General features: G+C 39.6%; 1 protein-coding gene across 4 annotated transcripts in view; it reads right to left on the bottom strand.

Annotated features, from left to right (window-relative positions):
* Positions 1 to 7,295: 7,295 nt before the first annotated feature.
* Positions 7,296 to 27,407, bottom strand: part of LOC114549913 (plexin-B2) — a 227,618-nt gene continuing 207,506 nt past the window's right edge. For all 4 annotated transcript variants that reach the window (XM_028570246.1, XM_028570249.1, XM_028570248.1 and 1 more), the window contains 12 exons: positions 26,800 to 26,946; positions 25,526 to 25,603; positions 24,260 to 24,338; positions 22,163 to 22,263; positions 20,368 to 20,449; positions 19,028 to 19,179; positions 16,746 to 16,906; positions 13,680 to 13,827; positions 12,505 to 12,569; positions 11,811 to 11,886; positions 9,326 to 9,400; positions 7,296 to 7,583 (listed from right to left, as the gene is read on the bottom strand). In XM_028570246.1, coding sequence (XP_028426047.1) covers positions 7,479 to 7,583; positions 9,326 to 9,400; positions 11,811 to 11,886; positions 12,505 to 12,569; positions 13,680 to 13,827; positions 16,746 to 16,906; positions 19,028 to 19,179; positions 20,368 to 20,449; positions 22,163 to 22,263; positions 24,260 to 24,338; positions 25,526 to 25,603; positions 26,800 to 26,946 — 1,269 coding nt within the window. In that variant the 3' untranslated portion in view covers positions 7,296 to 7,478. The remainder of the gene's footprint in view (positions 7,584 to 9,325; positions 9,401 to 11,810; positions 11,887 to 12,504; positions 12,570 to 13,679; positions 13,828 to 16,745; positions 16,907 to 19,027; positions 19,180 to 20,367; positions 20,450 to 22,162; positions 22,264 to 24,259; positions 24,339 to 25,525; positions 25,604 to 26,799; positions 26,947 to 27,407) is intronic.

Genomic DNA, 27,407 nt, shown 5'->3' with positions numbered 1-27,407 from the left:
CTTTATCGATCCAGAACACTTTCTGTTATGTTGACTTTGATGCAGTTCTTCATGAAGACCACAGAGAGGCAGTGTTGTCATATATTTACCTCTACAGAATGTGATATCAGATTTAAAAAGTATGGTCATTGTCATGATTTACTGGAGTAAAAACTAATGCTTATCACATTTAAATACAGTTAATTGTAAATAGCAGTTTGTGCTGTGCGTTTAATACGCATAACTTAAAGTCAAAGCATGCGGTAAAAATAAAAACAGAAATAAATGTAATACTTACCAAACTGCACAAAGAGGTTTTTGGTGAAATGTCTTCATGTTTGTCCACGTCAGGATGAAGATTCTGTAGAAAAAGAAACTAGATCAGTGTTAGTTGTGTGTTTTATCAGCTGAAATCATTCCCAGCAGCCATTAGGTCCAGCTGGGAGCTGGACTCCAGTGTTGAGCTGAAGCTGTCAGCAGTTTGCTGTGTGAGCATCACATCTCCTCTGAATGATAAACAGGAGGCTCCTCTGGGAATCCCACTCTGTGGATGCTGGGTGTCCTCGCCTCGGGCTGCCTGACACATCACTGCCGTTTGGCGGTTAAACACAGCTTCCTGCTGTGGAACATCCAGACGCCACTTCTTCTAATGCACGGATAATAAAAAGGGACACCTGATGAATCCACTGGAGCTCTTTGGTCTCTCAGTGGGACTGGGCAGCAACACAGATGTCATTCACATAAACATTCATTTCTACTCCGCTGATTATGTGTAGATTTGGAAGACAGAAATTCAGTTTTCATTCTTTTTAGAAGACTGAACCAACTGATTTAAGTTCAGAATTGTTGCATTTGTGATTTTTCATTGATTTTAAATGTTTTTTTTACCCTATATACCAGTGGTTCTCAAACTTTTTGTTCCCCCTTTGAACAGGTTTTTTAAGCCATGTACCCCCTAACCAGCGTAAATAATTTGTGGTAGAAAAAAAAAAAAGTCTATACAAAGAGGAACAACACAGTGATGGATAGATGTACTAAACAACAGCCTTGTAACTGAAAAAACATTTAAATGCTGATGAAAAAAGGCGACAAAAACTTAAAAAAAAAGACAAAACCTTGGAAAAAGACCGTAGAAAGAAGGAAGTAAGGCAAGATTAGGTCGAAAATAGTAATAAAAACTTAGTAGAAAGAAGGAAGGCAACACTAGGGCGACAAAAGTGACAATGAAAAAAAGTGACATAAACTTTGAAAAAAGCAGAAAAAAAAGCAGAAAAAAAAAAGAGACAAAAACTTTCAGGAAAAAAAGACAGTCGAAAAAAGTAAGGAAGAAAGAAAGGCAAGAATAGGTCAAAACAAACAACAAAACCTTCAAAAAAGGTGACAAACTTAAAAAAGCAACAAACTTGGGAGTAACTACAGCTTTGGAACTGAAAAAGATTTTGCAAAAAATGTCACGTACCCCCTGCAGTCCTCCAAAGTCCCCCTAGGTGTACACTACCCCCATTTGAGAAACATTGCTATATATCATTTTTAGAAAGTTTAGTGAGACTGCGGTTATTTTACAATTGAGAAAACATGATTCAGCTCTGACATTATTTCTATTTGAATCATGCTCTGGAAGTTTAACAGGATAAAAATAATGAACACCGGCTGAAATAAAATGTAAATAAATGGAACCACAGAAAAACGACACCAAAACATTAAGAGAAGACAACTTTCCATTTGTATAAACATCTTTTATTGGATATTTGGACTTTCTAGATATGGATTTTTCTGCCCACTTCTCCACTTCCTCAGTCACCGATTTGGGCTCCAAGACCAGTTGGGTTCCTGTTTCCTGGTAGTGCGGTTTCGGTTTTCAAAAGTCTACACTTGGTCCAGTCCATCCAAAACCATTTTATTTCCTACAATGATGTTACAAGAATAAACAATGGGAAAGTTGTATTCGATGTACAAACTGTTATACAATGGTATAAACACATGTAACCCTTACGATGTCGGTCAAAACATCAGTACCAGTGGGCCCATTTTCTGTTTAACATTCAAAACCTCTCAAAACACTTTTTGTTTACTTTGTGCCTCATGAAACAACACGCTTCATTTTACATTGTTAAAACACACAGATCCTCAAGTAGCGGACAAATAAATCTACTTATAGTGAAGGCTCAGTTCCCTGTGCTGATCCCTCATCCAGTCATTACACATCAACATTTGCCTTTACCTCTGTGCCTCGGAAAAAAACACTGAACTAAACATCACATATGCAAGCCACATCCTTCTCATATTTAAACAAACGGTTCCGGAGCATTGGGGATATACAGATAACATAGCTGGGTGTTAGTTAAAGGTGCCCTGCCACACATATTTCATTACTTTGTGGTAATGTCTGAAGTTCTAACCATGGACTAACATTTTTTGTGGAAAAAATGCCTTGGTTACCTTGTTTAAGCCATTCTAGCATGGTATAGAAAGTCTGCAGGAAGACTCGGCTCGATTTGTGCCAGTTCTCATTAATATTCAACGAGCTAAGCTGCTTGACTCCGATTGGCTAACAGCTAGCCAATGAGAGCCTGGCTATCAGCATCCTTTACCCACCGCAACTGGGCGAGCTCATGAATAGTAATGAGCTCAGGCAGCATGATGTCAGACTGACCAGCTTTTGTAATTGGTCTGATTTCTCCTCTTATTTCTTTTCAGTGGCTCGAGCTGACAGAGGAGGTAGCAGTTCATTTTCACATTCACCACATAACACAAACACATATGGACCTCACAGATTTCAAAAAATGCAAGTAAAAACGGTTTTGTGTGGCAGGGCACCTTTAAACCAAAACTTCTTAAAGGATTTGTGCTTCTCCAGCACCAATGCATTTTCAAAAAGTTTCTATAGCAGAAATTTTGGTGTTCGTTCAACCAAATTGTCAAAAAGAAATAACGTGGATGGTTTCACACAAAGCTCTTTACAAGTGAAATAAATGATCAGTTCTCTACTTTTATTGATTGTGGGTGTTTTATTTAAATTTTATAGTATTTGAAGAAAATGGTTGATAAAATAGCGTTGAAAAAAGCTTCAAAAACATTGGGAAAAGTTTCAAAAACGTTGGGGAAAGCAACAAAAGTGTCGAAGGAGACGACCAAAACCTTGAAAAAAAGTTTCTATTTTAAACTTTGACTCAGATAGCCATGACCATCGACCACGCAACTTTTGCAACACAAGGGCTGAATTCTCAATTTCGCGATTCTGATTCTGTCCTCACACGGGGCTCCACATTAACGCTGCCATCAGTCTGTGAGCGCCTCCAGCCGGGCCCTCGACGCCACCGGGCCTTACAACGTTTTTGGGGGGGAAACCCTGCAATGATTCACAATCCAGTATGCTGCGAGTCAATTGTTCATGAATTAAATGTTTCAGAATGTTTACAACTATTTCTGTGAAAATCTAAACATTTTCCCCCAAAAAGATGATTAGACGGGTTTCTAAATGTCTTGCCAGGGAAAAGCATCAGTCTATATTTTCTTTTGCTTCTATTCTTTTATTTGTGAGCGTGTTATTTGCTAAATAGTTAAATAATCGTCTGCATGAAATGACAAAGTGCATGCCAACATGAACTGCTGCAGAGCCGTCTGTAAGCAAGGCAGACATTAGCCACCATTTTTGGGTTTTACATTTGGCTAGCGAAATGTCTTGCTAGCTAGCCTGCTTCCTAGCTAGCCTCTGTTCCGTTAGCATCTGTAACACAAATTGTTAATGGTTTATTTATCGGTTACTGATCAAAAAAAAAATAATATATCTCTATATATGCCTGACACTAAAGTTGAAACTTATTGAATGTTTTTTGGTAAAAAGGACAGTCTAAATTTGTTTGCTTTTACTTCCAAAACGTACTTTCAGTTTGACTGTTTAAGGCACTCTGCGGTGGCAAAAAGAAGCTAGTGTTGGTCGACAAACAGTTTTTTTTTAAGAGACATATGTTTTCCACATAAACCAGAGGTCTCATATTTTACAATTAATATACTATATTTGCAGAGTGAGAAGACATTGAGCTATGTGGCCGGGTTGGATCAGTGGGTAGAGCAGGCGCACATATACTTAGAGGTTTATTCCTCGACGCAGAGGTCCAGGGTTCAAGTCCGACCTGTGACAATTTCCTGCATGCCTTCCCCCTCTCTCTCTCTCCCCCCTTTCTCACCTAGCTGTCCTGTCAAAATAAAGGCAGAAAAAGCCCAAAAAATAACAGAGATTGAGGTATTATATGTCAGACGGAATTAAAGATCTAAACAGCAGATGGGGCTCGGAGGAGCTGGTGAAATCTTCTTCCGGCACCAAAAACAACCTCAAAATTCTTTTTTCACATTTCACGTACCACCAGATTATTTCATGCAAAATAGTTTGTTGTCCTTATTTCTGGCTACACTCATCAAACATACAACTCAAACAACAGTCCAAGCCTTGGCAATTACACACACTACAACAACACAAGCTATTTTCTTGAAGTTATTTGGCACCAAAGTGGCTTTCAGAAACCAATTTCTGAGTGAGAAATTCCCCTAAGAAAGTAAAAAAGCTAAGATGTGTGTCTTCGTATCTGGAGGTTATGTAGTGCCCGAGTTGCGTAAATTCGTACAGAGTTTGAGATATGAGTACAAAGATTACAGCACCAGCCTTAAGGGGTCTTATTGCTTCAGAATTTAAAGATGCAGTTTGTTAATAATCAAAAAATCCTTCAGTTTCTTCAGGGTTTCATCATCCAACTTACAAACTGCATATTTCAATTAACTCAAGCGCTATATAACATCGTTTGGGCTCAGAAGGCAAAGAATAAAGCCGATATTTAATAATTCTATGGGGACCCTGATTTTGTAGCATAGAAGATAAAGGATTCATTTACACTTCAGCAATTTATACGGCACTTAAACCCGGAAACCCTAACCCTATCCCCTAACCCTAATGTTGCAGATCTTCTAATAACTTGGTCCACAATTCACTCATTTACAGAGTGGTTGGAAATAGAAATGATCATATGGTTAAATCTTCTCCCATATTTCCTCTAATTAACAGTTGACATTAAACATATTTTACCCCACTCTGGTTTATAAATTAAAAAAAATAAAGTTGACTCCTTGACACAGATGCAGTTTGACAAAATGTTCAACCGGCCTATTTTGTGATTAAACAAACCTCATTATGAACATAATGAAACATTTAATGGGCAGAATAAGGAGGCGGCAATCATCAGGAGGCACATGACAGCTGCTGCATAACAATTATTTGCACAAATGCTCTTTTGTCATGTCTACGCAGAATAAAAGGAACCTTGGGAACGAGACAGCCGTGTGTATTTTCTTGGTGTTTTGGTGTACAATAACATGGAAGATGTCAAAATGCCTGAATAAAAACAAATCAGAGAAATGAAATACAATATGCATAGTAAGATCCATTTCCTTTTTTATGTATGCAATTACTGTCATAATTAAATGTAAGAAAACAGTTAAAAGGACAAGCGCACAGTTTTTTTGGTATTCAATAACGGAATTGTTTTTCATTAAACATTAAAATCCAACAAAAAAACAAATGTGACTTGCTTTTTAATATGGCGTGATGTCACAATGAAAAACAATTAATTCAGTTATCAAGGAAAAAAAGCTTAATTATTGGTCTTTTAATGTGCATTTTTCATTTGATGCCTACTTTATTTTGTTTGATTTGTTTTATGCATTTTAAATCTTCCACAGAATAAGGTGAATTTTATGAGACAAATTGTTTTTTTGACTGTGTTTTAAATGTTTGTACTTTAGACCCTAAGAAAAGCAGTACTGATACGGACTGCATTACCCAGATCAAATCAACTAAACTGAAGTAAAACTGTCTTGGATGCATACCTTCTACTCATCTCGCAGCTCAAAAAACACTGGCAAAGCATGATGAGGAATAAGCCCAATAATAACTGGATCTAATACATTTTAACGCTTTACCAACTTAATTTCAGATTTATTTTTAAACCTTTTGAAGGCTCCGTGGATACTCTGTCTTCAGAAGACACTTGAGTCATTTCCTCTTATGTGTGCAGAAACAAAATGCAGCATTATATAGAGTATTGCAAAAGAAGTTAAAATTATACAGATTATAAAAAACAAATCACACTTAACAATAAAAGTGTTTAGCGGTGTAGACTACATGATTAGGCAGTCATGATTTTTCACAGAAAGTAAAAACAAGCTGGTCCTCAGCAACAAAGTGGCAACGGTGTCGATATCACTATTGAACACACACTCACACACACTTACACACAGGATATGACATCATGGACCACCCTGATAAACACTTTACAAGTGGCACTGTATCAGTCCATTAAAAAGATCGTTTTCATGGTGTATATGGAAATGCAAAGCCTCTGCTTAAAGATAATAATAATACTACTAAAACTAAAAACAGAATGAAAAATGAAATTATTCAGCTGGGATTTGAGTTGCCAGCACAGTGTCATCAGCGTAGAAACGCATAATCTGATATGAAAAGCAACATTTGGCCGTGATATGAGAAAAAAGGCGATTCGATTTTTGGACTTCGTACCCTGAATCCACTCTCCTCGAATATGCCATCAAGACAAACCAAGACCCCTGATTGGCCAGAGGTGTGTACCGTAGTGGGTTTTCATTGGTCGATTATTTTATATTTGAGCTCGCTTGAAGGTAAAAAAAAAAAAAAAAAAAGTTGTAGACAAGAGATGAGACTTTTCTGGTTACCATTTAGTGTGGAGACAGAAAAACTGACCTCAGATCAGGCATTGGAGGCAGATTAACCTCACATCCACAGTTCATAGACTTTGCTAGAATACGATAAGGAAAAAGTGGTCACAAAGCATTCTGGAGCAGCTGTACTTCCAATCCGAACTTCCAAAAAAGAAAAATACTTGGTAATGTTTCATTACCTAACTTATCTACTTTAATTATCCCAAATCTTCATTCCTTGTGTGGCACTTTTGTTTTCTTCAATCATTATATGATCAAATTAAAATGAGTGATGTACAGAAGCCAAACACATTAACAGCTAGGTCTGAGGATCACACATACCGAACGCCATAATTACCATTGCAAAAATAACCCTTTGATTTCACAGAGCTCCTATCTGCAGCCGTATTACAGTCGCCCCATTTTGCATCCCTTCTTGATATTTGTTTCGGGATGCCAAGTGGAAGTCGCCATACAACTGTAGTAGATACCAGCACTTCAGTTTCCACAACTCTGGGTATATTTTTACACTTAATTTGTCCAAAACTGGCATTCCTTAACCCTCCTGGAGTCCCCCCCCTCCTCCCCCACACACACCTTCAGTCCTTATATGGTCAACAGCTTCCTGTTGCTCCAGTAGCCCCTCCCACTTTGGTCCTTACACGGTCAAACAATCGGTAGAGTCCGCGAGCTCATCCTCTTTTGAGTCCTTAAATGGAAAACATCCTGTGTTTTAATAGCTGTTAGCTCCGGCCCCTGACCCTTCCGGGAGGTCAGAGGTCAGTGACCTTGTTCTCCAGGGCGGCGGCGATCTGTTGCAGGCGGAGGGTCAGCTGTTTATTCTGGGCCGCTGGGTCCTCGTCCAGAGATTGGATGATCTGAAGAAGACCAAAACACACAAAGTGAAATCTCAACATTTTTACAACAAGAGTTTTAAAAGGGAAAAGCATCAGTCTACAGTTTCTTTTGCTTCCTTTTCATTTTTTGCCATTTTAGAGTGCGTTATTTGCTAAATTGTCAAATAATAGTTGACATGAACTGAGAAAGTGCATAGCAACATGAATTGCTGAAATTGCATGAATTGCCTGGATGATCTGAAGGAGACGAGAACATAAAAGACTCAAATTGACAAAAAATAAAAAACAGCTGTCAGACAAAATTCTATATTTTCTTGGTAACATTGTTATTCTAATAAGCATCTCAAATTTCAACTAGTGTTCACCGTTTCTCCGTGGAGTTTTCCACAAGGCTTGAAAGAACAGCTTGTGCTGCCATATACAGGCACTTTCCAGCCACGGGTGCTAGCTTGAATCTCACTTCCTTTTCCATTTGACATCTCCTCGCTTGAACCGGAATTTGTTCTGGCCCTCCTTCGTGAGGCCCGTCTCAAAGCTCTTATTCCTGCCCCAAAGAGCGAGGATGGAGGAGGGGAGCTAGGATGGAGGATGGATCTCTGAGGAGCTATGAGCGAGGATACACTAGAGCAGCCTTTAAATGAAGACCCTCCATGATTTATCTACCATATATCTCTTCTTGCAGCAGCTGTAACCTGCCACACTTACTGAGCAGATTAGGAGGTAAACCTGCAGCGGCCCTGTCAATTTGCTTGCTCTCCTCTCCTAAGTACTCAGTCTTCACATTTCAAAATCCTCCTCCTGAACGGCCATATCCTCCATTGTTTCAACCAGCTCCATAGCAATGCCGCCCCAACAACCACCGAAGTTGTTCTTCATTGGGCCAAAGTTGGAGGCCTGGGCGTCGTAGTGGCCCATGTTGCTGTAGTTGTTGCCGCTGCAGTGCAGCTGAAAGCCAATGCTAACTCTGCCCATAAAGCTGACGAAGTCACATGATCAGGGTCCAAAAATTAACTTTTTCGTCCACCAGCCAACTGGCTATAGTGAATGTTCAAATTTTACCAGCCACTCAATAGATTACCAATGTTTTTTGGCTGGTGAGTGAAGCAAATCTACCAGCCACTTGTATATTTTACCAGCCTTTGGCTAGTAGATGATGCTAATTTTGGACCCTGCGTGACATGATGCTTCAGAGGAAAGGACGCCTCATCCCTCTTAAAACACATTTCCTTGTTTCCTCTGTCCTCACATGATCAAGGGACGCAAGTGAAGGAACCGTGGATGTAATTCAAGGAAAGGGAGATTCAGCCTGTTTGACTCAACGTGTCAGCCCAGATTGGCAGGGAAATGCGTCTCCATAACAACAGGGCTACCTGCTTTAAGGTGTGTCTTAACTAGACTTGTCCTGAGTCAAAACAGCCGGCTGATCCGTGGCTGTGACTAGTCAAAGGAGCGTTATGTTGAACCTCTGCAGCTCTTCCTCTAACTCTTCTCACGGTGGCCGTTTCTGTGGCAAAGCTAAGCTAAAGCAAAAGCTTCAAAAAGCTTTTAAATGAAAAACAAAATTAGTGAATGCTGGGTCTTCAGCAGCACTAACTTAACACGACTCTTTTTTTGCAGCAAACATGAAATAAAGCAAAGAAATTAAACTTTAAACTGCAAAGATTCAGTAAGAAGCTTCAAAAGTAGGTTTGGCACCACGAACAGAAGTAGAAATTTCACTGTACGCGATACCGTTTAGAAATGAACAAAAAGACATTTCTCACCACATCATAGTACTTGCTGGCGTACTGGTACAGCTGATGTAAGGCCAACTGGGTGTTCAGCTTGTCTGTGTGCTGCTACAGAGTGGAAACAAACGTTACACATTACACATTAAAACTGTTGAAATCCTCTGCTGTGGACACTAGCTGCGTTTCCATTAAAACGTTGAGTGGATTGTACAGAAATGTCGGTAATATTGATGAAGAAAAGTTCCATAAATCCCCACAAAGTTTGAGCTTCGAAACTTAGGTATGGTATTTCATTTTTGATGACACCACAAGCTCTTTCTTTAACAGTTTTTAAAAAGCAGATAATAAAGATGCATTTTTTTTAGTCAGGCGTTCATTTAGCCACATTCTCGACTGTATTACTATGTACCTTATGCTTTTGTGTTTATTATGATTTACTGTGATTTATTGTGCTTTTTAGGATTACTGATTTGTTTTAATGTTTTTATTATTTTGGCCTGTGAAGCCCTTTGTGACTCTATAATAAGTGCTATATAAATAAAATGTACTTACTCTTGTTCATATGGAGGTTAAATGCACTTATTTTAAGTTGCTTTGGACAAAAGCATCTGGCAAATAGATGTACTGTAAAATATGTTAGTCAGGTTTATGTTTTTTTTTTTATTACTATATTGTAGTACTTTTCTTAGTGTCAAGTGCAAAAACCATTACATTCTTTATTGTACAACTTTTTTTTCTTCCCATATTAAAGGGGAACTATGCAGTTTTTTTTTAGCTTAATTTACCTTAACTGAACAGCTAACAGAGTAACCTGCCAGTAAAATGTGAAAATTGCCAAAACTGCATAGCGCCCCTTTAACATTTAATAGAAACACCAAGGGGGGACAGGGGGAACATATCACACAACAGGGAAGAAAAAAAAAAAAAAAAGGTTTATGTTCACGTTGAAGGAAACTAATAATAAAAACTCATAAAAAGCAAATTAATCTGAGGATTCAAAGTATTTGCTGGTTGCGCTGGGTCAGTTATTGTTGATGCTGACTAAATCTGAGGCTTTAATCAAAAAACATAAACTATGAAATGCTCTTGGCAGCAGTGCAGCAATAACGTCCATACTGTATATCCACAGTGGACCTAAGGTCTTAATTACAACTCAAAAGTACATCATACAGCAGCCGATTGTGCACACGCTCAAACCTTAAAATTAAATTAAACATTAAAGTAAAAAAATATAAAGAGGCTGGTAATATTATTTTGAGCCAAAAATTGAATTTTGGACGCGGCTGAGAACATTTAATTTCATATAAAAAGACACTTAGACAAGATAGTGTTTTTTTTATCTTATTTAAAGATAAAAAAATGGCATTAGTAACTATTGTATTATTGATACAATTATGTTTAAGTAGCATTCTGTTGTTGGTGAAGGTGGAGCAGATTGGATTCAGTTTATACACTGTTGGGAGTTTCATCTTTAAACGTGGTTCACATTTTATAAGCTAATCGGATGTTTTTATATGTAAAGTAACTGGTATCTGTAGGTAGATGTAGTACCATACTTTCCTCTGAAATGTACTGGAGTTGAAGTATAAGTGGCATAAAATGAATCTACTCAAGTTAAGTACAAGTACCTCAGTAATTTTGTACTTAAGTAAAGTTTTTGAACCGCTCCATGATAAATGGTTGATAACTCAGCACTCGTGAATAGATTTACACACCTTATGAGACTAGATATGACAAGGCCTTACCCATAGTGTATCCCAACTTTTTTCCTGAATCACTGTTGTTGCCATGTTAGTTCCGGTTTCTTTCTTTTTTTGGGGGGGCATTTTAGGCCTTTGTTATAAAGGACAGCTGAAGATGTGAAAAGGGAGAGAGAGAGAGAGAGAGAGGAGGAATGACATGAAGGGCCGCAGGTTCAACTCTGACCTGCGGCTGCTGGGAAAAGGACTGAGCCCTTGTACATGGGGCGCACGTTCTACCAGGTGAGCTATCCAGGCAACCCTCTTTCTCTCTCTTTTCTGCCCTTTTTCTCTCATGCACAGTTTAGCACTCATTAGTTTTGTGTATGCATTCATATTTACGCAATGTGTGTCGGTTTGTATGTAAGTTTATGATTGTGTATGTATATGGATTTTTGTATGTATACATAATATAATATGTGTGTATATATATATATATATATATATATATATATATATATATATGTGTGTGTGTGTGTGTTTGTGTGTGTGTGTGCGTGTGTGCGAGTGCGTGCGTGTGTCTGTGTGTGCGTGCGTGTGACTGTGTGTGCGAGAGTGTGTGTATATATATGTATGCACGTTTATACGTGTGTACTTAAGGAGTTCCTTTACTATTTCTCCTTTGAATATGTTAAAATATATGTACTTGCTTATCTGGACATTTTATTATACTGCCACCTTGTTTAAATAAGGTGCTGCTGGTGCTATGTATATCATACTTTTCCTGGAAAACCTCAGATTAAAAAAAAACCATAAAAAACAACAACAAAAAAACATACCCTGGAAACCTCAGCAAGGTGTGTGTTCATGTCCTGGTCACTGACCGGAACCATCTGTCTGATGCCCTTGTAGTAACTGAAGAAAACACACACAACACACACACTTATCAAATTATATCAAGTGATCAAAGGGCAATGACAATTTGTATCTAAAATAACAATTGATTTGATGTTGATGTGTAGCCCAGCTGTTCTGCCGAATAGGGGTGGGACAAAATATTGTTACTGCAATATATCGTCCTTTTTCATGCGATATGAGAATTGCTATATTGCTGGCACCAAATATCAATATTTTATTGAATAAACGAAGATGCTCTTAATAGATTTCCCCACATTGTGAATACATATTTCTAAAATTGTATATTGAGTTATTATTACACGATACTTTTTCCTGACCTTTTTGAATATAACCCATATTACTAAAAAAGACTAAAACTAATAAAAACTAAACTAAAACTAAGCATTTTCAAAAAATAAAAACTAAACTTGCAAATGCGCTTTAAAAACTAATTTTAAAACAAAAAGTCAAAACGAAATAAAAATAAAAACTAATAAAAAATGTGGTAGGTATTCGGTAGCAAGGTTATTAAGTTATTAAGTAACCTTGCTACCGAATACCTACCACACACCCCAACACACACACACCCCCACACAGACATCTGTTCATTCTGTTTATTTAGTGCAACAAACTCACTCGTCCACCATCTTCTTGTACGTGGAAATCTCTTTTGCATAGAGCAGCTTGTTGCTGGGAGACTCCTGCAGAAAAAACAACAAACAGGATAAGATATCATTACCAAAGCTTCTCAGAATCATCCGGAAACTTTGTTCTGTGTAAAGGGAAGATGTTTTACAGAGAAAAATCCTCTCCTGGATGCTCCTGCGCTGTTAATTAACATCGGTGTGTGATGTTCAAACAGTCCAGGGTTTATTTTGCGATTAAGTGCTGTAATTAACTCCTTTCGCTGCATCCAGATTCCATCAGCCCGCCTCTTCGTCTGCTGCGAGTCCCACAAAGACTTGTGACAGCAGCCAGGGGAGGGCAGTGAGCATCGCAAGAACTAAGAATCCTCATGTTTTTAACTTTTCTTCAGAATCAGAGTAAACCAGCGATAGTTGTCTGTACATCTATGGGTACACTGCAAACGGGAGCTGATAATAGCTAATTCGAAATACTTTTAATGGCACCAATGTACTAAAACATAGGGGGAAATACAGCCCTGCAGCTGACATTACAACAGCCCATTTGAGGAGGTTTTATAGGGTCTTGCTCTCCTGATTGTTGCAATGTTTTTTTGACAATTTCTCCAATTGTTTTGTCACTTTTTTCAGCGTTTTTGTAGCTTTTTCCAACATTTGTCACTTTTTTCAACGTTCTTTTGTCATAGGTCTGATATAGAAAGTTTTTGTAAACAAGCCAAGGACAACAGGAGGGATAAAAAAAAAAAAGCAATTCAACATAATTTTGAGCCATTACTATCACCATACCTGTGTCTAAAACTTTGGAAAAAGCTAGGGGAGATAAGAAATAAATAAATAACACTCAGTTTAAAGACAAAGCTTGCTAAAGAAGTCCAACTACAATCATTAGACCTGAGAAAAGTCTTTTAGTTAGTGATGCTTTTTTCAAAGTTTTTGGCGCTTTTTTTGCCCCATTTCCCATTCATTCAGCTTAGGTGCTGACAAAAACGGCCCAGGTGCTGCACTTAAGACTTCTAATGGCAGGGCCAACCCTAAAAATCTAGTCTTAGTGAGAATTGAGACTCTGAAAGGTTCCACACTCCTAAGCCCTTTGTATGATCTCTGTGTGTGTGTGTGTGTGTGTGTGTGTGTGTGTGTGTGTGTGTGTGTGTGTGTGTGTGAACTGACTCGGCTGAGTTTGTGCTCCGTCTTGGTGCAGGCGTCCATGAAGGTCTGGGCGATGACGTGCAGCGACGCGTCCACCACCTCCGTCACGTGCACGTCGAAGATGAAGTCGGGGTTCCTCAGGATGTTTACCCAAAACCGCATAGGCAAGCTGGGGACAAAGAGACTCGGGGTCAGGTCGGAGAAATGACCAGGAAGCTAATATCACAACACATAAAAACACATGAAAAAAAGCTGTAAAAGTTTGCTGAAATTTCTCAGAAACTGACTGACTTGACATTGTCACGGTCAAAGTAAATTAAAATATAGTAGTAGTTTATTCAGTCGTCAGAATAACAATAATCATATACACATCACTAGGATTGGGCATGAGGAACCGTTCCAACTCGGAACCGTTAAAAACTTACGATTCCAAAGAAATCGTTTTTTTTTGTAATAGTTAAAAAAAATCATTAAATCGATCATCGGTTCCAAATTGAACACATGCACGTTTTGGTTTCCATAGCGACCACCATACTTCTAGTCGCTTGTTGTGTTGCAGCCATGGAGCACAGTAAGCAGCACTCCAAAGTGTGTCTTTATTTTACGTTGAAAAAGCCCGGTAAAAATAGCCTAGAAATCTAGACGCACCCTAGCGGCAACAAATGTAATTTGCAACCAGGGTCGTCTAGCAGCTCTCCGTTGGCTTACGAGCTAGAAAAACCTAATTCTGGTCAGGCGAGTCGGTGGGCGGGCTTATGGCTGCTGCTGCTGGAGAACAGTCTTTGGAATCGGCTTTGGCCCTGACTCTGGAAGACTTGGAGTTCAGCTTTTCTTTGAGAAAAGAACGGCACTGAAGTCATTCTTAAAAAAGGAAAACGTCACCTTCCTCGTTGCTCTGATTGGTTGAAGCCTATCCTATTGCGTGCAGAGGGAATATGAAAGACAACCGTTTATCCCGCCCCTCGGATTGAGCCCTGCCAATGGTGAGTTCCCAGACCCAACATCTTGATGTGGGTCTGGCTTGTCAGGCTACGGTAAAACTGTTAATCACCATTGAATCCAAATAAAATGTGAATAAGCATGTGGTCCGTTTCAACTCCACTCCTCAAAGAATCATTATTGAGAATGATACTTTGAGCAGAATGATAACTGCTCAAATAAACAAATAAACTAAACTAGAATCGATAAGAACTGAAATCGAAAGGAAGAATCGGGATTGGAACGATGCCCAACAGTACATATCACAGTGTAAACTCAAACAGTAAACAGTGACTGAAAGGATTAGGCTGAAGCAAAAGCTTGTACAGTATATACCTATCCTCTGATCTTATCGATTAAGATTGAGAATATTTATTATATCACATTTGGGCCAGAACTCTTAATCTCAACCGACTATCTTATTCAAAGACAAAACAATAAAAAAAAACTTAACTCTTTGCCCATTTGCTAAACCAAAAGTGTAAGTAATGGATTAAACGGTGTGTTTGTCTGCTCTATATGAAGGGAAACCATTAATCCCATCTGCTTACACTGTTTCCCTTCCCTCCCCTCCTCCCTTCATCATTTCATCTCTTCCCACCGTCTCTTCCTCCATAGACCATAACCCTGGTCAATAATTCACAACAGCTGATTCATATTTCATTGTCCAACTTGGATGTGTTCCTGGTGATTGACAGGCTGAGCTCAAGGCCGGGCAGGACTGGGGTAAAAAAAAATCAGCCCTGGACTTTTGAGACCCAGACCAGCCCACCACAATCGGCAAACACCAACCTTCCTTGCACTCCCTTTCAACATGTACATACAAGCAGGGTCCAAAATTAGCACCATTTACCAGACAAATGCTGGTTTGTTGCATGTTTGCAAGTGCCATAGCTTGCTAATTAATAACTAACATTAGCTTACTAACAGCTAACACGCCCTCTTTTGTAGACAATGGTGCTAAAATAATTGTTTGACGTGCTTAAATCTGTTTTTAGCTAGCTATCGGCCCTTTGGTGAGTTATTTTTGCCGCCGGCGACTTAAATGTGCTCCTTTTCTATGGTAGGATGGAAGTGGGCCATAGTGGGATGTGATTGGCCAGTGTTCATATAAAAGACACAAGTTGGCCAATCATGTGGTCTCTTTTATCTCTATGGGCCGAACAAAAACAAAACAAAAAGAAGTTTGCGACCCGAGTGTGGGCCATTCAGCCCACACAAATAGACCGGCCCACCGGGAAATCTCCCAGTACTCCCGATGGCCAATCCATGCCTGGCTCAAGGCCAGTTTGGAGGCAGAGAAGTTTAGGGAATAAAAAGCAATCTTTCTGTTTCTATTTCCTCTGTTGTTCTTCCACATCATCACCATCACCTATCTGTCCCGATAAAAGACGACCAATTAGATCAGGCTTTTATGTTGTCGACCGGGACGTAATTACACTCTAGTTAAGCTGATGAGATAGAGTAGCATTTTAGTGTTTTTTTCTTCCTTTGGTACACTAGAGGAATCATTCATGCCAGTCTGAGAGACACACACACACACACACACACACACACACAAACACACACACAATACTGTTGCCTTTCTAGGTAAAAGTAAATTAACTGGAATAAAGTGGTCGTCTTCTACATTTAAAACGATCACCACAGTGTGTTTGATTCCTAGTTTTTTTACCCTGTGGGCCAATCATCAACATAAACACACGCACGCACGCACGCACGCACGCACGCACGCACGCACCAGTTTAAAGCGCTACATACCAACCCGTTTACTGACAGTATGATCTGTGTGAGGCTGCGTGAGTGACGTCAGAGGAGAGTTTTCAGTCTTCCACTGATTCTAGTTTTCTCACAGTAACCCACATCATTAAGGTTGCACAGTGCAAGAATGAATTCTGTCCTCTGTCTATTGACCAACATTTTTTTTACCAAAGTTGACATTTAATTCATCTTTTCAGTATACTGTATGTTCAAGTTGTGGAAGACTTTACATCACCTGTACTACGACCCTGGTCACACGACACACACACACACACACACACACACAGTGTATACATACGGTACATGTTAGGTATATTTAGTGTGTGTGTGTGTGTGTGTGTTGTGTACCTGTTCGTCTTCCAGATGTGCAGCGTCTCCTCGTCCACGTTGTCGTGTCTCAGCGCCTGTTCGTCCAGGAAGTCAAAGAAGTATTTGACGGCAGGAGGGACGGCGGTGCTCGCGCACAAAACGCTGCGGAAGAAATCGTCCACAAACTGCTGCAAAGTGCCCTGTAACACACACACACACACACACACGTATGTTTGCGTGTATCTATATACATATGCATTGTCAGCATTATTCTCTTTCTTATATTGTCCATATTTAATGCTGGTCTCTAGACTTTATCCTTGCACTATTGGACTTATTTGCACCACCACCATGACACCCACTCTCATAGAGCACCTTACCATGCAGACTGAATCACAGGGTCAGTCCCTGTCCCGTCACTGCAAGCGTCTCATGCTTACTGTATACATCCCTTAGTACGTTCATGTGGAATTTTTTATTTAGTTTCTTTTCTTTTATTGTCCATATTTTTCATGTGGATTTGACATTTTATCATCCTGTTTATGATGTATGTGTATGTTGTGTGTGTTGTCTTTAAGCTACTGGGACCTTCAATTTCCCCTTGGGGATCAATAAAGTATCTATCTATCTAAATCTATTTTCATGGAAAACGCTGCCCATCTCTCTCCTTAGACGCTATAAAAATGATCCTTCTCCCGTAGCTAATGTTTATTCCAGACGGTGCCAATTCATCTACCTTAAATCATTCTTTAATCATTCAGTTGTTACCAACTTTATTTGGGACTGCAAAACCCACAGAATACGTAATTCCTTTTTTCTCATGCATGCATGGAAATATTTATTCATCTTATTATTTGCAATTGCACTGTAAAGTGAGCGTCTTTCACTAAAGCAAATCGGTACTGACAGCTCCAGGCTAATTTCTCTTAACAGAGAAACTTCACAAAAGAAAGAGAGCATTGCATTTTCTTTTTAGTCCAGGGTTTCTGCAGATTTCACCAAGTCAAATTTAAGACTTTTTATGACAATTATGAATCAAATGTAAGAACTACGTATATCACGACTTAAAAAAAGAAAAGGAAATGCAGAGTCACCAAATCAATTGCTTTCTTGCATAAAAGCAGAAGGCTTCAAATACGTTGTTAGCTACTGACTTAAACCATGCCCTAAAATTCAGTTTTTTCAAGCCAAGGATCCCTTAACTTGCACTTTGCCGTAGCCTGTGGTACCATCCGAAAGAGACTCGCACCAATAATACGAAAGCTGATTGGCTGCTAAATAAGTTGCGTGTTGGTCTCGTCTGTAGTCGTAATACAGCTAATTATAATCCATGTAGGGTTACATGGACGAAGAAAAATGAAGACCTGTTTAAAATGATTTAAGACCTAGAACACAATACTTTTTAATTTAAAGGACAATTCCGGCCTAAAATGAACCTAGGGGTTAATACCACATGGGTACCGAGTCGACCGTTCTCTGGGATATGTTGCTAATGCTATCATGCTAATCGAATGTGACCAGTTTTAGTGCAAAACGGTAATTAGCTTGTAACGCTAGTCGTCGGGGTACGGCTATAGTAAAAAGAAATCTCTATTTCTACACCACTAACAAGGCTGAAAATAGCATCACACTTCAACTGTAGTATAATGAGGGTCCCTACATGTTAACCGAAGCATTGACAACTTTGTAAGTGTACAGACAGTTTATTAAAAAGATAAATTATAAAGACAGTACCGTTCACGTATACAGGCGGGCGCCATCTTGGAAAACAGTTATGACCAGTTGAACAACGAACGCCATGCTTGAGCTATGTTACTGGTTACACAGCATTCGTCTTTCAACTGGTCTACACTGGTATAGAAATAACAATTTCTTTTTACTTTAGCATGCCGTGACAACTAGCGCTACAAGCTAATTAGAAGTTTGTGCTAAAACTGGTCACATTCGATTAGCATGAAAACATATCCCAGAGAACGGTCGACTCGGTACACATGTTATTAACTCCTAGTTTTGTTTTGCGCAGGAATTGTCCGTTAAGACTTTTTAAGGCCTAAAATTGTGATTTGGAAATTTTAGACTTTTTTAGACTTTTTAAAGAGCCTGTGGATGCCTGGTTATCTTTATATAAACTAATTAGCATCTGTTACATAAATGTTGTGGAATAAAAAGTACAACATTCTAGTACAACATTTGCCTCTGAAATGTTAGTGGAGTAGAACTATGAATTAGCTCGAAAGACTCAAGTAAAGTACCTATAAAGTGTCCTGACAGTAAGTACGGTGTTTGAGTAAATGTACTTTATTATGTTCAGTCCCACACACCTTGACAGACAGCAGCCGAGTCAGGTAGATCTCAGTGATGGCCTTGGTCATGGACTTGTCCTTCATGCTGCCTCTCTTTGACTTCCCTTCATCGATTTCATCTGCCGGTCTCACCAGGTGGAAGGTGTTGTCGTCCTCCAGCAGGGCGTTTTCTGTTCAGGAGACGGACAGATCAACCGTTAAAGTTACGTTTTTATTCAGACGGGACAGCACGTTTACGGGAAAGAGACACATTGCTGGGAGGGAGGGAGGGAGGGAGGGAGGGAGGGAGGGAGAGCAGCTGTGAGTGAGTTTAAAATGTTATTCTAGTAAGTAAGCAGATGGTTTTCTGTTCTCTCTGGTACATCTCCACATCAATTCCATCATTTAAATTTATCAGAGAGCACATTCTGTTGCTGGTTTTTAAATATCTGACAGAGAGCACAAGCATGAAACGACCGCACATTAATTTGGGACTCATTTTAACGTATTTTAGCCTCTTAAAACCCTAATAAACACTTGATTAAAATCAATTTAAGTTTCAATATTTTCAGTGCTGTACCTTGCTGTCAGAGAGCCCTTTACGACGGGGAACTGAAGCAGTTATCTTTGCTCTCTTCAAAGCCACCAGACTCCATTTTATCGTAGCAGAACACGGGAGTTGCTGCTCTATCGCTGCCTCCATCGGTTTGTGTTACTTTGTCGTTTTAAAAGGTTAGCTCAGACTCACCAAAATGACACAATAACAAACTAACCGATGGAGGCAGCGGTAGAGCAGCAACTCCCGTGTTCTGCGAGGTAACATGTAAAAAAAAAAAAGTCTGGTGGCTTTGAAGAGAGCAGAGATAACGGCTTCAGTTTCCCATCGTAAAGGGCTGTCTGACAGCAAGGTGAAGCGCTGAAAATATTCTAAATACAGCGTACATTTAAACTGATATAGATGTTTTTAGGAGTCTTAAATGTGTTTAGCTGCCGCCCCCGTCTACAGCAGGACATTGCTTAGCTTCCGTGTGGGTACTCCTGTCTGCTTCTCCAAACTGGGGGCGTGCCGACCCCCATATAGGGGAAGTTTTTAGATTTTCTTAAAAATCTGATGTGCACTTACAAGATTTTTACAGCAATATTTATCATATAATAAATCATCATACTAATGATTATTTATTTCATGTAATTCACCTCTAAAAATGAAAAAACATGAACATGAAAACTGTATTTCAGTATAGCAGAGTTACAGCTATGTCTGCTGTGTGTGTGTGTGTGTGTGTGTGTGTGTGTGTGTGTGTGTGTGTGTGTGTGTGTGTGTGTGTGTGTGTGTGTGTGTGTGTGTGTGTGTGTGTGTGTGTGTGCGTGCATGCACATACTCTCTTCGTAGCTGTCTTGATGCTGGTGGAAAGACTGTGTGTGCAAAACTCTGGACAGAACCAACGTTGCGTTATCTCGAACCTGGAAGACAAGAAATCGTTGGGAGAAATACGAATTAGATCCTGATTCACCGGAACTGAACAATGCACACGCAGTTCTAAAGTTGCACTTTGCCTCACAGACGCTTCTCCATAAATTATTTCCTTTAAATGTCAGAGGGTTTGAGCTGTCGGAGCGTTTTTAGTTTCTGCTGGTTTTTGTGCCACATGAGGAGGAGTCTCATGTGGCACGACATTTCTCTGTGCTCAGACACACAGAAGCAAAAAAAAACAACAGTCTGAGCTCGACACGCAGAAGCAAAGCTGATTACAAACATCTGGAGTCTGAAGCAGGATCAAGAACTCTAATCGGACTCGCTGCATTACCTGAAGCTTGGGACGAACCTGAAGAAACCTACAAACTAGAGCCCGACCGATATCATCGAAAAACCAAAAGTTGCATTGTCGACGGGAAGACAACACGACAGATGACATCACATCACCCCAATCCTGGCTTCGCCTCCACCGGCTCCCTGTTGGTTTTGGAATGGATTTGAAGATTTTACTGATCACTTTTAAAGCTGATACGGGTCTGGCTCCTAGCTACATAGCAAAGATGTTGGCCCCATATGAGCCAGTTCGCAGCCTTAGATCCTAGGGCAGGGCCCTTTTAGAAGTTACGAAGTCAAGGCTTAAATCTAAGGGTGACCGGGCTCTTGCCATCAGGGCCCCTCGACTTTGGAAGGACCTGACCGAGGAGAGAAGACTCGCAGAATCGGTGAATCACTTAAATCACTTCTCAAAACTCATTTTAATAGACTTGCTTTTATGTGATGTCTCATTTTATTGTTCCTTTTAAGCTGTATCATCTGTTATTGCTATTGATCTCTATTATACATACCCGTTTTCAAAATTTTTAATATAAAAATATGGGTTTCTTTCAACCAAATTGCCCAACAATAACATGGGTACGCTGTATAGAACCCATACAACATTTAAAAAAAATAATGATTATTTACATTAAAGTTTGCTTGTTTTATTCAATTTCATAGCATTTACAAAAATGATTAAATGGTTTCAAAACCGTGTCCTGACTAAACTTTGACAGTTCGTGATCCACTCAACATCCTCTGGTCTTAACTAATAGCCAAAATAAATCCTAATTTCTGCTTCTAACTTAAAAATGTGGTATAATGTCATGTAAATTAGGTTTATTGACCATGAAAGAAAAAAAAAAAAAACGTTAAAAAAAGTGACAAAAATGTTTTAAAAAGCATCAAAGGCATCAAAAAAAGGGACAGAAACGTCCATTGTAGCTATTCACCTGAAACTTAGACCAGACATTAGTATTAGCTCAACAAAACTACACAGTTAAAGAAATTAAAAAAATGTAAAATTAAATTTAAATTTAAAACTCCCATCCATAAATAAAGTTATGTGCAATAAAGGTGAATGACACAGGAAAGCGGTATTAAACATGCTAACTGAAATGTAGTTAATACTTGGCAGAGAAGCCTTTGTTTCCAATGATAGCTTCAGGACGCTTCCTGTATGGAAAAACTAATCTCTCACAGTGATCAGGGGGGATTCTGGCCCATTCCTCAACAAAGACAGCCTTTAAATCTTAAAGATTGTTGTCATTATTGTTTCATGTTGGCTGTTTTTTTCTTTCTTTCTGGAAAGCACTTTGTAACCTTGTTCGGAAAAGTGCTATAGAAATAAAGTTTATACTAAGTAGTGTGCACATTAAACTCACGTTGTAGTGAGCCAGGGTGTTGAGTCTCTTCCAGCGTCCCTCTCTCTGGGACGTGAGGTCCAGGTCGGACAAGATCTGACCCGTGGAGCCAGGACGCCACTCTGTGGACGGAGGAGAAAGTCAACTTATTATTAATGTGTGCTTCTCATATTTCATGTTGTCTTCGTATGTATTTGTCCTGCGTTTTGTTTTGGCTGGGATTGTTTCTCTTTCTCTCTCTGGCAGAAGAGATCTTGATCTCAGGGAGATTAACTGAGTAAATGAATGCTATACAGTATGTAAAACAGGCTGGCCAACATTACACTGTGATGTTATTTTGTGATTTGACTGCTGTAACTGTGTAATTTCCCTTTGGGGTTTAATGAAGTATTTCCTCTCTCTTAGTCTAATTAAGGGCAACTAAGTTGAATCACTGTTTTACACTCACAGTCTGTATACAGGCTTTATGTAACAACATTATTATATCTAATGTTATCCTTAACTTAAGAGCAATCTAAAAATATGATTCAATCTGATAAGAAAATAGTTTGTTTCAGTGGCGGTTCTAGAACATTTCAAAGAAGGGGCCAGGCTGGGGCCACAAGCGATTTTTAGGGGTACCAAATAAAAGCCAAGTGTTACATAACCATTATTACATTACATTTTACATTACATAAAATTTAGCTGATGCTTTTTATCCAAAGTGACTTACATATGTCAGAGGTTGCACACCTCCGGAGCAACTAGGGGTTAAGTGTCTTGCTCAGGGACACATTGGTAGCTGTATCACAGTGGGAATGGAGCCCAGGTCTCCCACACCAAAGGTATGTGTCATATCCACTGCGCCACCACCATCATAACCCAACCCTCCATAGCAGGGGTCACAAACCTTTTTGAAACTGAGAGCTACTTAATGGGTATTGAGTCATACGAAGGGCTACCAGTTTGATACACTCTTCTGAAATAACAAATTTGCTCAGTTTGCCTTTAGTTATAAATGATTATTAATGATTAATGATACACATCTATGTGAAGACACTGATCACGTTAATGATTTCTCACAATAATTATCAACAATGACTTAACAAGGTGGGAAACAGATAATATCAATATTAAATTTTCATTTTTAGAACAGGCCTGAGGGCTACTCATGTGGTCCTTGGGGGCTACCTGGTGCCCACGGGCACCGTGTTGGTGACCCCTGCTCCATAGGTTTTGTAATTTTGTAATTTATTTATTTGAACAGGGACAGTGCACAAAAAACATTAATAGATGTCTTGTGCCAAGTTGAAGCAAATTGCTAGTTTCTGCCCGTAGTCCCTGGGCAGGTAGATGATGCAATAAAATACAGACAAAGTATTTACAGTATACAATACAGATACATAAAGTCATACAAATCTACAGACATTATTGTCCCCCTATCCCACCCCATCTAGAGATAAGAGCCCCCCATAAACGTACAGTAATTTAGCACATCAATTCACTGGTGGGAGCAAGCCTGCTTTGTTAACAACTAATGGTTCTACAAAAGACTAACGACACACATACAGGGTTCAACAGTAAGGGTTGCCCGATGGCCCGGGGTCAAAGTAAAACGCCACGTTGGGAAAGTAAATGTAACAAGCCAGCGGCGCGTTGGGGCTTCATCGTACCATAATCATTTCATTTGTTTGGTGCTGTTGGCCAATCAAGATTTGAGTTGGCGCTTGATGCTTTCGACAGCTTTTTTGTTAAAACATTTTTCACACTTTTGATGCTTTCATTATTTGGCTTTTAAAAAAAAAAAAAAAAAAAAAAAAAAAACGTATTCAGTGTTAACCTACATTTGATTTATCACTGCACATGAATAATATCCCTTCTTTGGGGATAACGGTGGGGTTAAAAATGTATGAAAATATTTGGCACAGTTAGGGAGGGGGCAGAGGGGGGTTGAGGCTTAATATAAAGGGGCACTGGCCACCCTTGCCCCCCCCTCCCCAGAACTGCCACTGTTGCCACCAAATCTCAGTGTTACCCTGCAGTCCCACCACAGACCTGCAGGAGGCAACACACTCCCGGTCTGTGACAACAAAATGATTTCTTTGTATAAATATCAAAGTAATAATTGTTAGTTCTTACCCAGGGCAACACTCTCCACCTCTGGTCTCTGCGAGTACGGCAGATTCCTGTACACCTGATCGATGATCTTCTCTTTCACCTGCAGGGCAGACAATTAACATGTTACCTGCACAAAAACTAGAATTAGATTTAATTCACGTTTATCAGACAGCAGAGAAGTATCACAGAACACAGATGCCACAACCACAACCTGGCCCCTCATATCTAATCGCAATACAAGTCATTTAAAAGTATTAAGTGTGAAGGTTTTTGTTGAATAACCTTAAAGGTCCAATGTGTGGCAATTTCTCCCATCTAAGCGTTGAGATCATTTATCTCCTATATATCAACTCTCTCGCGCCACGCAGTTCAAAGTACGTATTACAGCCACGGTGGCTGTTCGGCGTGTCTTTCGATCCCCTTTTCCTTCATCAGGTCTTTCCATCTTTGGAAGGCATCTCCAATGTTCACTTTTTTTTTATGACGACGCCGGTCTCTTGCTCTTTTCAATATCCTTTGGCTTTTTCTGGGCGAAGAAGAGGAAGAAATTTGGATTTTGAATACGCGTGGTCCTCCATGTTTCCTTCTTCAAACTTGTCGGGGCCGGGAAGCTACGATACCCATTAGCAGCATTAGCAGAACCTGTGAGTTTATCATGCGACAGCGAAAACACAAAGGCGGAGCAGTATGTCCTGTATGTCCCTTACAGGTTAACGTATTTCAAGATGGAGCATGAATATGGAGCGTCTGCCCCAGTTCATGCGAATGCAAATGTAAAATTTCAAACCAAAAGGAATACTTGGAATTGATGGTGGTGGTAAATATTCATGAAAAAGGACAAGTTTGTGAACGGGCAACACAGACTTTGATAATGAACAACTGAACACGTTACACACTGGGCCTTTAAAGCCAGAGTTAAATGGTGGCAACTAAAGATACACTGCAGAAATGTCCACATTTTGTCGTCGGGTCAAAGAAAATTAAGTAGGCTATAATTCATATAAATGAGGTTTATATGAAAAATGAAGAACTAGCGGTAATAAGTTAGTGGTGTATCCGGTGGTAGTGGGGAAAAAAAACGCAGAAAAAAGCTTAAAAAACCACAAAAAAAGGGCAATTAGCATATAACAAAGGGTAAAATGTAAATTTTTATCCAGGAGAACAACAAGTTGCACGGTCGACGGGCAGACAACACAAGGGTTACGTTCAGGGGCCTAACATTTTCTGCGTAATAGATTTGCACACACCAGGGACAGGACAGAACGAGAGCTCTGAAAACAGACCCACCTGGGAGATGGTGTCACAGTTCAACACCTTCACTGGAGTCACGTCTGGTCCCTCTCCGTGCACCAGCACCTGCAGAGTCTGACGTCACAAAACACACAGCTGTCAAAACTCAGATTCCACTCCCTACTCACTCCTACGAGCTACACACAAGACAGACGACTAGCTAGACTATCTGTCCAATCTGAGTTTTCTGTTGCAAGACTAAAACTACTTTTGAACGTACACAGGTTCCACCAAAACAAGTTCCTTCCAGAGGCTATTTTGCAGAGGCAACGCTGCTTTTCTCCGGCGCTTAGCACCACCCAAGACAACTGTGATTGGTTTAAAGAAATGGCAATAAACCAGAGCATGTTTTCCTCCAATCACCAAATGCTATGTGGAGTAGCCTCCAGACCCTCCTCCAGCGTGCTTTTGGAGGAGGGTCTGGCAAGACTAGACTGGAACTAAAACTTTTTTAATAGTTGATTAATCAGTTGATTCATTTTCTCGATTAATCGATCAGTTGTTTGTTCTCTAATATGTCCGAAAATGGTGAAAAATGTAGATCAGTGTTTCCTAAAGCCCAAGATGACGTCCTCAGATGTCTTGTCCCCAACTCAAAGATATTCAGTTTACTGTATTGTAGTTGAAGACACCCTGGTTCAGTCAATGAAATGCCAAAAAATAGTCAAGAATGTGCAAGGTGACGTCTTGTTTCGTCCGACCAACGGTCCAAAACACAAAGATATTCAGTTCCCAAAGATATAAACCAGAGAAAAGCAATTTTAATATTCCATTTTATACATATCAATGCACCAACAGTTACATTCATTCGTCTTCTGGCCAATGGGCAATTTAGAGCAATGGAGTTAAATAGTCCTGTTTCTGGTTGAAATTGTTTTTAGTACATGTTCTTGATTCTTAATTTATTTGATTTGATTATGTCCTTGATTTCACATTTTGGTTTTTAGTGACATGCACGCTCTCGTTTCTCCTGTGGTCATTGTATTGTACAATTCACGCACGGTTTGTGTATTGTGGTCTAAATTTTACTGTGGATTTCTTTTCTGTAATCTCGGCTACATTGAAAATGAAGGCCTTGCCCTTATTGTACCTCCGAGGACTAGATATATAAAGGTTGATGATAAGGACAATGATTTGAGAAGCTGCAGCACAGCTCAAATTCTTAAAAACACTGAATAAAACCAAAAGGAGGAAATCTGCAGGTTTGATCTAAAAAATACTTCAAAATGCCGACAGGTCAACAGACGCGTCCTGAACGTGTGTGTACTCACCAGTACGGAGTACTCCACGTCGTCCCCCAGCAGTCCCGTGTCGTTCAGGGTGTATTTGGCTTTCTTCATCTTGGCGTCCACCGGCCCTTTCTCCACCTGGTGCTTCAGGGCCTTGAACAGTTTGTATAAAGGCTCCCCTGCCGTGTCCTGGAGCGCAAGAAGTTCGTTTAGATTTTTGGATGTAGTCTCTAGTTGTAGAGCCCTGTGTTTACTTTCACTCACTTTGTTCCACACCATAATGTCCTAGTGTCATGGTGAGGTTATTCAAAGGTGGACTAATTGATGCAGGGTAGTACTGAAGGCCGCTTAGGTAGGGTTAGGTACCCTAACCCTGCTATGTTTTCATTTTTAAGCGGCAAAAACAATCAGTGTCCGCACAAGAACTCAACAAAATTGGCCAAAAAAGGGGTAAAAAAATAAATAAAAAATACAGGTCCACTGAACAGGTTTCAACAACACAGAGAGAGAGAGACAGAGGGCAGTTTCTGAGAGTCAATTATAACTGTAGGAACAGAAGAAGAAGAGAAGGCAAGGAAAGAGGAACAGATCGAAGAGAAATCAAAACATCAGAGAGAAGTCAAAGTAAAAAAAACATCGACGACAGAATA

The sequence above is a fragment of the Perca flavescens genome, chromosome 23 (assembly GCF_004354835.1).
Source record: "Perca flavescens isolate YP-PL-M2 chromosome 23, PFLA_1.0, whole genome shotgun sequence".
Lineage (NCBI taxonomy): Eukaryota > Metazoa > Chordata > Actinopteri > Perciformes > Percidae > Perca > Perca flavescens.
The sequence above is the reverse complement of the archived record's forward strand: the minus strand, read 5'-3'. Positions and strand labels throughout refer to the sequence as shown.